Source organism: Haliotis asinina, chromosome 10 (assembly GCF_037392515.1).
Source record: "Haliotis asinina isolate JCU_RB_2024 chromosome 10, JCU_Hal_asi_v2, whole genome shotgun sequence".
Taxonomy (NCBI): domain Eukaryota; kingdom Metazoa; phylum Mollusca; class Gastropoda; order Lepetellida; family Haliotidae; genus Haliotis; species Haliotis asinina.
Genome location: NC_090289.1, coordinates 54,871,024 through 54,883,768, shown reverse-complemented (window position 1 = coordinate 54,883,768; position 12,745 = coordinate 54,871,024). Strand labels below are relative to the sequence as shown.

Here is a 12,745-nt window from a genome sequence, read left to right as displayed (position 1 = left end):
TCTCCTCATACTGCAGTAGCAGCTCTGACTCTCCTCATACTGCAATAGCAGCCCTGACTCTCCTCATACTGCAGTGGCAGCCCTGACTCTACTCATACTGCAGTAGCAGACCTGACTCTCCTCATACTGTAGTAGCAGCCCTGACTCTCCTCATAATTCAGTAGCAGCCCTGACTCTCCTCATACTGTTATAGCAGCCCTGACTCTCCTCATGCTGTAGTAGCAGCCCTGACTCTCCTCATACTGCAATAGCAGCCCTGACTCTCCTGCTCATTCACTCCATAAGACCTTGAATTGATTCCAACGTTGATATGTCGTGTTCCATTCTTGATGGAGAGCTCGTTCATATGCATCAAGGTTTTACGCACTGGATCTCTCTGGAGTATTCTGAGACCCACAATGTCCCACACATTCTCCATGGAATCTGGACGTGACGATCCACGGTATAGTCTCTATTGCCTCTTGACGATGGCGCAACGTGTCTTGGCATTGCTGATGTTTTTTGGCCAATCGGCTGATAGTGGATGGATGACAGCAGTCATCTCTCGCAATGACCCTTAATGACATGCCATCATTCCGCACACCAATACTTGCAATCTTGCAGCAGATGTCACACGAGGAGGCCTCATATTTGATTATCAACAACGAAATTAATTAATCTTCCAAGTTGTAATGGCAGTTTACCGAAACGTGATATTTGCGGAATGGCGGTACACATATTTCTCGTGATGCTGGCCTTTGATCCTAACACATGCATATTCGTCGAATGATTATACGAATGTCATCATGATTTGATGGCAGTATTGGGGCTAAAATCATAGGTGTCTCAATTCTTGTTTCCGTCAGCATAAAGAGAATAGTGACATAACCCAGAGTTCCCTCCTAAATGTTTCAGTGTTGTCCTCAGACAGTAGTAACGGTAATATTGTAATCTAACTTCATGATGACGTCTCAAGGTAGCATTCACAAGCATTGCTATATGTCGTTGCCATGACGTCGTATTAGCAACAGAAAAGATGGCAGTGATGGTATCATTTACAGCAGTCCAAATTCGTGTTTCCCCATTCAAAAAATAAGACAGCTTTTTAATAAAAATTGTGTCTTTAGTTTTACGCTGATTGGTATCAGCTGTATCAGTTTGAACAAAAGAATATTTTAATTGTATTTCCACTTTCTTGCGAAGATATCGACGTGTGCACTCAAGGGGACGCCGCTTGTGGTGGGGTCTTTGCACGGCTATAGACACACGTTTAAACCTTTAAGCACTGATATCCAGTGTATTCCTCGTGGCGCTCCTACCTTATAACACAATGTAACATTATTTTGTGGAGCAGTCCAGCATTGCGCTTACATGGAATGGTTCTTTCCTGTTTTTTAGTTTTATACATGAATTTTCAACTGTATATGTACAGGTTCCACAAGTTCACCGCCTTCATTTCATACCCTGAATTATTCAGACTTAATACTCGGGTCGACTTCGACCGAACAAAGGGATCGGGTGGTCAGCCTCGCTAACTTTGATAACGCTTGTCATCATATCCCGATTCTGTAGACTGATAGTCATGATGCCAGTTACATATTATCTGATCCAGACACTTTTACAGGCCACTACCAGTATCCATTAATGTGACGTTAAGAATACCACTCGTACTGAAACGACTTGTACTGAACTGCGGAACATTTAACACATTATCCGAGTTAGAGTGATCTTCAGCTACGCATGCTTGTCATAAGTGGTGACTAACGGGATCAGTCGATCAGGCTCGGTGAGATGGTTGACACATTATATCCATTCCCAATTGCGCAGGTCGATGCTCATGCTGTTGATCATTGAATTGTCTTTTCCAGTTTCGATTATTTACAGAACATATATCTAGAATATTGCTGAATGCAACGCTAAACACCACCCGGGCAACCATCATTATCAGAGCTGCTACTTAGACTGTCAGAAACATACCCACACGAACAGTGTCTGATAAAACCAGCATAAGAAAACCAGTCAAGACACTGAGCCGTGTGGACATACGTATTTACCTGATTAGCATGAATAGAGCACCATGGCCCCGCCCTGATATGGTTCCGGCGGCGTTGTTAGTGGGAGATATCATACCCGCCAACAGTCCAATATAACATCTTGACTACACGTCATTTTCGAAAAAAACAACAGCGGGAAAAGAAGAACGACTGGTAAACCCAAACCTACACACATTTAACACATGCATTGAACAAGACGGGCTGGATACTCGTAGTAGTACCTTGGATCCTTTGAAACACGACACTGTGACGGAAGTTTAACTACGTATGGCTATGAGAGTCGTTCTTTTGCTGTTGTAAGGTATGCTTTTGTTATTATTTTACTTTTCTATTTGTTTTCCTGTTCCTCTACTGACAGCTTCAGATACCAGCATTCCAGTAAAGGTGCTGAAGTTTCTCCGGAAACTTGACCCTGACGAAAATAATTTCTATGCACATAAACACTCTAACGATATGTAGTTACACAATGTATTTTAAATCCGAAAGTGGACTGTCGTGTTTCTCTAATGCTTTCCATGACGCATGTGCTAAGAATTATTTATATAAGTGATTAAATGACATTCGGACTTGAATCTCGACCCTGTGACGGGGGACGTTTTGTATTCTGTATACGCCTGTATTCTGTATACGCCTGTATTCTGTATATGCCTCTTACTATTCACACTGCAGTCGGGAATGTTTCCATAGATATGGTGTGTGTGTGTGAGAGAGAGAGAGAGAGAGAGACACACACATACACACACACACACACTCAGAGAGAGAGAGAGAGGCATGAGTATTATGTTTTTCCCCATATATTTGTATTGGGTATTTTTCATTTTTTTAATGTTCTGTTTGTTAATCAATTTTCAGGTATAGGGTCAGGTATTTGCTGGGGGGCAGTGACGTGACACAGTTCACTATTGGTGTTCAACTAGTCATCTCCACTAGCAAACGCTACATGCAACTATTACGTCACATAGCGTGTCTCCCAGTCCAAGAACAAAACTTCAAAAGACCAACACTATTATTTCACACCAAACGCATTAAACATATTACGTTCGGGCGATTACATATAATGGTTATTGTAATGCATATTACAGCATTTACATGTCCTCGGTTTCGAAGGTGGGCCTAAACCTTTCATTTTCAGATTGTGGAGATATTAGTTGGTAAGACGTCTGAACTGGACACTGCCTTGAACGCACCTTTTCAAGTGTGTTATATACGGCCCTGTATGACCCCATGCGTGTAGTGCATAAATCTGTTTATGAAGCTGATTGCACCAAGTCAGATATACTGTGAGATAAGTTCCTTTTCAACCAGCAATTTGTCAAGGCAAGGAATCTTATCTGTCCCACAAGACGATCCCGGATAGCACCGATAAACCGATCACCGATAAACAAAATTCGTATCAATTAAACAATCCCCTTAAACTGATGAAATCAGGAATACGAATGTCGACCTCCAGAAACATAATAATGATGAAATTGAAGATAATAACCCTGCCCCCGTCACCGACGCATTTTGTACAGTTCTTGGCTATTTATACAGAAATAAATACATATTTCCTTCCAATATTTAATTAATGTTTGGTTCAAACAGGGTATTCCTAACCTTGCAGAAGATGTGAGTGCCTCATGCACAAAGTGTCGTTTGTAAGACAAAAGACAGGGTTCGAATCCTTACATTGGAACTTTTGACAACCATCTGTGTTGTAGCTCGTTTTATCAGAGATTTGATGGTGACAAATGCGGTGCAAAATATACTCACTCAGTCACTTAACGTGATGTCTACATTGACTCAGAGAAGGAAAATCAGTATATGTCTGTAATGTGATTATTGAGATTCAGTTATTGACTAAAATACAAATTCACAACTACTGACACATTACACGTATGAATGCGTTTGATCTGAAATATCAGTTACTCGGGTCATCCCTGATTCTTATTGCTTAAGGTGAAACAGATCCAACTTGACGGCAGTAGATCTTGTGGTGATAAAACATCTAATTGCCTGCATAGAGTGTGTGTCGTCGGGAATAGCTACAAAAGTACTGATGTCGAGGTAAAGAAATATTCACGCAATCACTCATAACAGTTGTGTAATAGTGCAGAGGGCGCATGACCCTCACTAACACGTTATAGCAAGTATATGACTAAAGCTGGCCTAATTCTGACGGCAGAAGAAACTGGAATCAGTCTGTTTTAGTATAGCTTTAAGACGTTGACCACTGCTATTCCATTGAAAGCACGTATTCCGTTGTACGGAATGAAATATTGGTCAAGATATGAAAAACATTACAGTGTTTGGCCATTGTAAATTATTATTTCATTCTGAATATTAATGAACAGTAAAAGCTCGTCTGGACGTCTGGAGAATATGTCTGGACAATATGTCGAATTCCTCGCAGTTTGAGGCAAATGGAGCTTTAAATAATGCTTGGAACAATAAAGAAGATAATGCCGTATGTTAAGTTATAGCGTAGGACAAGATATATTAACATATGCAGTGCATATTGGTATTATTATATACACATTTAGGATGCATCTTATTTGAATTTGGAAAATGTACAAATCATATCTTCGCCACTATGGGAGATACCTAAAGGGTTGAATGCTGTAACACACATAATTATAATAATAACATAAACGTGAATAAGTTTACGGTAAGACAGTTGACATTATTTTGACAAAGTGATCTAATATACCTGCGGTGCTTGTTAGGTCGTTTTTGTGTTTAACAGATTGACAGAATGGATTTATATCTTACTTAATTAGTGCGAGGAGCTAGGAGTGCCAGATAATTCTGCTGTCATGCCTTAACGCCTTGACGGATTGACATCGATCTCCAGCCCTTCCGCTACCTGGCTACATAGCACCTGACGAAGAAATACCTTCACGTTCAGGGGGAGGGTCCAGTCATGCTTAGCTACCTAACCCCACCCTTGTATAAACTTACAACACAGCGTGTTGTACCTACGTTAAATGTATACATTATCACAAGAGGGACGTTTGTGTTTGTTGCAGGTTACGTGAAGACGTGTCGATTTAATCCGAGCGACCATGAAATGTTGCATGAGAAAGTTTAAACAAGAACATTGCTGACCTGTTGATGCTAAGAATCTACAATATCAAACCGGGGCTTGTTTTAAAATGACGCCTTGATTACTATCGATATTCCTGGAAAATGCTTGGCAAGGATTAGAATATCCATAAAAGGACATTTATCAGTTCAGAGTCAAAATACTAATCATTGCGTCTTGAGTGTATCGCTGACAATCAGTAATGACGGCAGGTGTATCCGAAGCAGGTAATCATGTTGTCCTGCTTAAACGGCTGCGTCCGTCTATCTCACACTGTATGCAAGTTGTCTCTTCCATAAAAATATTAAGAATGGTGACAATGTGTATGAATACACAACTTCTTTTATTCTTTTATTCAGAATGAAGAAGTTGTATATCCATACAAATTCCCACCATGCTTCATCAACTCAGCTTCTAAAATAACCATCACAGAAGTCATATAAATATTGGAAATGATAACATGATAACTATTCTACAAAAGTTGAATAAGTTCCTTTTGCCTATTTGAGTATATTTGTGAAATAATAACCTTCAAAGTGTCGGTTTCGACTGGTTAATATGTACACAAATATTCACCTACTTAAATTACTAATACTTGTAGATTGTGTTTGTATTGACTCTTAAGCGAAAGCCATCGTAAGCTTGCTTTTATCGCCAATGTTAAGGTCAACGTGATCCGTGTTATCGTTCATTGGGCTCGGCTTTGTTGAACATGGTACTCAAGTTCCCTATAAATCCCTCAACTGATAAATTAGTCTAAGCAATCGTTAACCCAATGACCCATTGCATTTATTTTCTTGTTAATCAGTTGACGTACGGAGTTGAATATTTATTGAATAAGACGTTCATTCTGTTTCAACAGAATGGAAACCGGTCCTTGTATGCGACTGGTGAACACTTCATCCCCAGGCCCTCTACCTTATACACGAGGGAATATGGTGTCTTCTGATATTACGTACAACATCACTCAATAACAGTTCAAAACCGAATTTGAAGATTACAACCTTTCTGTTTGGAAACATTAATGACCATTAGATTTGATACCCTAAACATACCTTCGCAGAAAACCATCGCTTTAATTATTGCTGACGTCAAAACAGTTTGATTCCACAGTTTCTCAAGTTTAGACAATGCGTCTTTACTTAAAGTGAATAGTAGAAAAAATATCGGAAATTACTTTAAAAATTCGTGTAGCTTAGCCAATAAGTGATTCATAGGTAAGTTCAAGTCAAAGTTCCTTAAATTCACCAACTGATAATGAAAAACTAATAAACAAAGTGTTTAGCTTTTCGCTGTGTATGTGCCAAAGTGTTGGTATGTCCAATGATATTGAACTGAAGTGCTAGAATGGATCAAATTGATAATTTCCTGACTTCATTATTTTTGCGTGTACTCATTTAATGTTGCAGGAGCAGTCTATTTGCCAAGATGATTTCTAAAAGAGGAGCTCAGTAGAGTGGAATGAATCATGACGTCATTTTCGGCGTATGTCATCACGCCGTGATGTTGTGTAGACTGGTTCTCCCTTTCCTCATTTTCAGCGCAGGTAGGCTAGACTTTGTTTGTCCAAACTCCGGTGTTTAGTAGTGACCATATTTGCAATGACATCATTTATGGATAGAAATAGCTACACACTATTCATGAGAAATGGAAGGTTTGCAAAGAAGGAATCAACCATTCTTTTCAGCTCTCTCGTCTAAATAGTATAACACACCGTTAAAGACTCCAAGCTACCTTCAGAATACACGCATTAATATCATCTGAACTAGTTAGTCTATATTTTTTGTTTAACCCAGTCCTCAGTTGTTTAACACTAACTCACATCGGGTTGTTAGTAATCGGTTCCATACCTGAATGTACAGTGCATGATATCTGCAATTCGGGTACGACATGAATCTACCAGATGATCCGTTCCACTACCTGACATTGCGGCCAACGTGCCACTGAGCTCCTTATACATCCCAGCTCGGGTCCACACGTGGCTGATATCATATAGATACCATGAAGCTACACCAAACATCATTTTGAGATAACGATCAAGGGTTACCTAAATAAACCCTAAACCAGAGTCTTCATATCAAGAAGTAGATTTATCAACATTATCACACAAGATGTATCTTACTGACACTGATGACCATCTCCTTTTCAGGAACTACTGGAGAACACCGTGAAAAGAATGTGTCCATTCGTATTAACGTTTCAAGTATTGCTTGGATGCAAATACAACCAAACACTAGTGAGGTAATTGTCATGTTCTACAGCTCATATCTGTTAAATATATAGATCCTAAAACAAGTCATTATAGTAACGTTTCGCAGTGAACAGATCATTATTACCGTGGTTATACAACATGGGTTTTTCTAGGTGCACGCAACAGTCAGATTTACAATATCGACCATATAAACGCTTGGACGGGAACGTTTCAAATTTCCACCACTATGATTTTAACTCTTTTCCAGGTGTTCCAAATTATATCGGCCGATGACTCTAGGGACTTCAGTGCAAGGAGCCACAGAAACACTAAAGAAACCCAGGACGTTTCAAAACACAACAAAGAAATAATCTCTAACATGACAAAAAGCACATTTAAAAAACCAGGAAAAAACGCTTTATGGCACAATATACAAAACAAAAGGAGAACAAGAAAACGACGGAAAACATACAAAAAATCTACAATTTCTCAGCAATCCTCCTCCACAACATCAGGCTCGGAGAGCACCACTGAAGCCACGACCTCTTCACTTTCAAGTACAGCCAGTCAAGGAGGCACCTCCCAGTCCACGGTCACCAAGCAAGCTCCATATAGAACACATAGCTCAACAGAGGAATCGTCACCACAGACAGCCTCTACTCCCACAGTGGAAACGTCACCCACAGTTACTCCTGGCCCCTACCAAGAATCTATGTCCACTACGATGGAAGCCACCTCAGCGTTGTCCACTACGGAATCTACGAAAGAAACGTTGGGCACAGAAACCAGTCAAAGCTTGACTGTTTCCACTGAATCGGCCTCCACGGAATCTGCTTCCCTTGCCACTGCATCTACAACTTTCTCTCAGGAGCCAACCACTCAAGAAATGACGAGGACTGACATGTCTTCAGTATCCACTGTTTCAACGACTGAGGAAATCTTGGCATCGGAAATGCTGACTGGAACATCCTCAGCAATGACAGGAAACACATCTACCATAACCAGTTCGTATACAACAGAGACACCAAGCCAGACATCTACGCTTTCCACTCTTTTCACAACGCCCACAAGTGCGAGGTCCACACCATCAAGAGAAGCTACAACACCTACTCCCACAATGACAACAGAGGTGTACTCTGGTACAACGCTGGGACAAACTTCCACAGCATCAGAGGGTAGCACCGAGTCAAGCCAGTCGGAAACAACATTCCATGTCACAAACACAGAATCTACCCTTTCTCAGCAATCCTCCTCCACAGCATCAGGCTCGGAGAGCACCACTGAAGCCACGACCTCTTCACTTTCAAGTACAGCCAGTCAAGCAGGCACCTCTCAGTCCACGGTCACCAAGCAAGCCCCATATAGCACACAAGGCTCAACAGAGGAATCGTCACCACAGACAGCCTCTACTCCCACAGTGGAAACGTCACAAACAGTTATTCCTGGCCCCTACCAAGAATCTATGTCCACTACGATGGAAGCCACCTCAACGTTGTCCACTACGGAATCTACGAAGGAAACGTTGGGCACAGAAAGCAGTCAAAGCTTGACTGTTTCAACTGAATCGGCCTCCACGGAATCTGCTTCCCTTGCCACTGCATCTACAACTTCCTCTCAGGAGCCAACCACTCAAGAAACGACGAGGACTGACATGTCTTCAGTATCCACTGTTTCAACGACTGAGGAAAGCTTGACATCGGAAATGCTGACTGGAACATCCTCAGCAATGATAGGAAACACATCTACCATAACCAGTTCGTATACAACAGAGACACCAAGCCAGACATCTACGCTTTCCACTCTTTTCACAACGCCCACAAGTGCGAGGTCCACACCATCAAGAGAAGCTACAACACCTACTCCCACAATGACAACAGAGGTGTACTCTGGTACAACGCTGGGACAAACTTCCACAGCATCAGGGGGTAGCACCGAGTCAAGCCAGTCGGAAACAACATCCCATGTCACAAACTCAGAATCTACCCTTTCTCAGCAATCCTCCTCCACAGCATCAGGCTCGGAGAGCACCACTGAAGCCACGACCTCTTCACGTTCAAGTACAGCCAGTCAAGCAGGCACCTCTCAGTCCACGGTCACCAAGCAAGCCAAATATAGCACACAAGGCTCAACAGAGGAATCGTCACCACAGACAGCCTCTACTCCCACAGTGGAAACGTCACCCACAGTCACTCCTGGCCCCTACCAAGAATCTATGTCCACTACGATGGAAGCCACCTCAACGTTGTCCACTACGGAATCTACGAAGGAAACGTTGGGCACAGAAAGCAGTCAAAGCTTGACTGTTTCAACTGAATCGGCCTCCACGGAATCTGCTTCCCTTGCCACTGCATCTACAACTTCCTCTCAGGAGCCAACCACTCAAGAAACGACGAGGACTGACATGTCTTCAGTATCCACTGTTTCAACGACTGAGGAAAGCTTGACATCGGAAATGCTGACTGGAACAGCCTCAGCAATGATAGGAAACACATCTACCATAACCAGTTCGTATACAACAGAGACACCAAGCCAGACATCTACGCTTTCCACTCTTTTCACAACGCCCACAAGTGCGAGGTCCACACCATCAAGAGAAGCTACAACACCTACTCCCACAATGACAACAGAGGTGTACTCTGGTACAACGCTGGGACAAACTTCCACAGCATCAGGGGGTAGCACCGAGTCAAGCCAGTCGGAAACAACATCCCATGTCACAAACACAGAATCTACCCTTTCTCAGCAATCCTCCTCCACAACATCAGGCTCGGAGAGCACCACTGAAGCCACGACCTCTTCACTTTCAAGTACAGCCAGTCAAGCAGGCACCTCCCAGTCCACGGTCACCAAGCAAGCCCCATATAGCACACAAGGCTCAACAGAGGGGTCGTCACCACAGACAGCCTCTACTCCCACAGTGGAAACATTACCCACAGTCACTCCTGGCCCCTACCAAGAATCTATGTCCACTACGATGGAAGCCACCTCAACGTTGTCCACTACGGAATCTACGAAAGAAACGTTGGGCACAGAAACCAGTCAAAGCTTGACTGTTTCCACTGAATCGGCCTCCACGGAATCTGCTTCCCTTGCCACTGCATCTACAACTTCCTCTCAGGAGCCAACCACTCAAGAAACGACGAGGACTGACACGTCTTCAGTATCCACTGTTTCAACGACTGAGGAAATCTTGACATCGGAAATGCTGACTGGAACATCCTCAGCAATGACAGAAAACACATCTACCATAACCAGTTCGTATACAACAGAGACACCAAGCCAGACATCTACGCTTTCCACTCTTTTCACAACGCCCACAAGTGCGAGGTCCACACCATCAAGAGAAGCTACAACACCTACTCCCACAATGACAACAGAGGTGTACTCTGGTACAACGCTGGGACAAACTTCCACAGCATCAGAGGGTAGCACTGAGTCAAGCCAGTCGGAAACAACATTCCATGTCACAAACTCAGAATCTACCCTTTCTCAGCAATCCTCCTCCACAGCATCAGGCTCGGAGAGCACCACTGAAGCCACGACCTCTTCACGTTCAAGTACAGCCAGTCAAGCAGGCACCTCTCAGTCCACGGTCACCAAGCAATCTCCATATAGCACACAAGGCTCAACAGAGGAATCGTCACCACAGACAGCCTCTACTCCCACAGTGGAAACGTCACCCACAGTCACTCCTGGCCCCTACCAAGAATCTATGTCCACTACGATGGAAGCCACCTCAACGTTGTCCACTACGGAATCTACGAAAGAAACGTTGGGCACAGAAACCAGTCAAAGCTTGACTGTTTCCACTGAATCGGCCTCCACGGAATCTGCTTCCCTTGCCACTGCATCTACAACTTCCTCTCAGGAGCCAACCACTCAAGAAACGACGAGGACTGACATGTCTTCAGTATCCACTGTTTCAACGACTGAGGAAAGCTTGACATCGGAAATGCTGACTGGAACATCCTCAGCAATGACAGAAAACACATCTACCATAACCAGTTCGTATACAACAGAGACACCAAGCCAGACATTTACGCTTTCCACTCTTTTCACAACGCCCACAAGTGCGAGGTCCACACCATCAAGAGAAGCTACAACACCTACTCCCACAATGACAACAGAGGTGTACTCTGGTACAACGCTGGGACAAACTTCCACAGCATCAGAGGGTAGCACTGAGTCAAGCCAGTCGGAAACAACATTCCATCTCACAAACTCAGAATCTACCCTTTCTCAGCAATCCTCCTCCACAGCATCAGGCTCGGAGAGCACCACTGAAGCCACGACCTCTTCACGTTCAAGTACAGCCAGTCAAGCAGGCACCTCCCAGTCCACGGTCACCAAGCAAGCCCCATATAGCACACAAGGCTCAACAGAGGAATCGTCACCACAGACAGCCTCTACTCCCACAGTGGAAACGTCACCCACAGTCACTCCTGGCCCCTACCAAGAATCTATGTCCACTACGATGGAAGCCACCTCAACGTTGTCCACTACGGAATCTACGAAAGAAACGTTGGGCACAGAAACCAGTCAAAGCTTGACTGTTTCCACTGAATCGGCCTCCACGGAATCTGCTTCCCTTGCCACTGAATCTACAACTTCCTCTCAGGAGCCAACCACTCAAGAAACGACGAGGACTGACACGTCTTCAGTATCCACTGTTTCAACGACTGAGGAAAGCTTGACATCGGAAATGCTGACTGGAACATCCTCAGCAATGACAGAAAACACATCTACCATAACCAGTTCGTATACAACAGAGACACCAAGCCAGACATCTACGCTTTCCACTCTTTTCACAACGCCCACAAGTGCGAGGTCCACACCATCAAGAGAAGCTACAACACCTACTCCCACAATGACAACAGAGGTGTACTCTGGTACAACGCTGGGACAAACCTCCACAGCATCAGAGGGTAGCACTGAGTCAAGCCAGTCGGAAACAACATTCCATGTCACAAACACAGAATCTACACTTTCTCAGCAATCCTCCTCCACAGCATCAGGCTCGGAGAGCACCACTGAAGCCACGACCTCTTCACGTTCAAGTACAGCCAGTCAAGCAGGCACCTCTCAGTCCACGGTCACCAAGCAAGCCCCATATAGCACACAAGGCTCAACAGAGGAATCGTCACCACAGACAGCCTCTACTCCCACAGTGGAAACGTCACCCACAGTCACTCCTGGCCCCTACCAAGAATCTATGTCCACTACGATGGAAGCCACCTCAACGTTGTCCACTACGGAATCTACGAAGGGAACGTTGGGCACAGAAACCAGTCAAAGCTTGACTGTTTCCACTGAATCGTCCTCCACGGAATCTGCTTCCCTTGCCACTGCATCTACAACTTCCTCTCAGGAGCCAACCACTCAAGAAACGACGAGGACTGACACGTCTTCAGTATCCACTGTTTCAACGACTGAGGAAAGCTTGACATCGGAAATGCT

General features: G+C 43.7%; 1 protein-coding gene across 1 annotated transcript in view; it reads left to right on the top strand.

The window, feature by feature from the left end:
- LOC137298785 (pneumococcal serine-rich repeat protein-like) overlaps positions 1-12,745 on the top strand; it is a 41,267-nt gene that overhangs the window by 9,550 nt on the left and 18,972 nt on the right. Inside the window, exons 2-5 of the mRNA XM_067831061.1 lie at positions 6,639-6,643; positions 7,557-10,448; positions 10,782-11,948; positions 12,282-12,698. Coding sequence (XP_067687162.1) covers positions 6,639-6,643; positions 7,557-10,448; positions 10,782-11,948; positions 12,282-12,698 — 4,481 coding nt within the window. The remainder of the gene's footprint in view (positions 1-6,638; positions 6,644-7,556; positions 10,449-10,781; positions 11,949-12,281; positions 12,699-12,745) is intronic.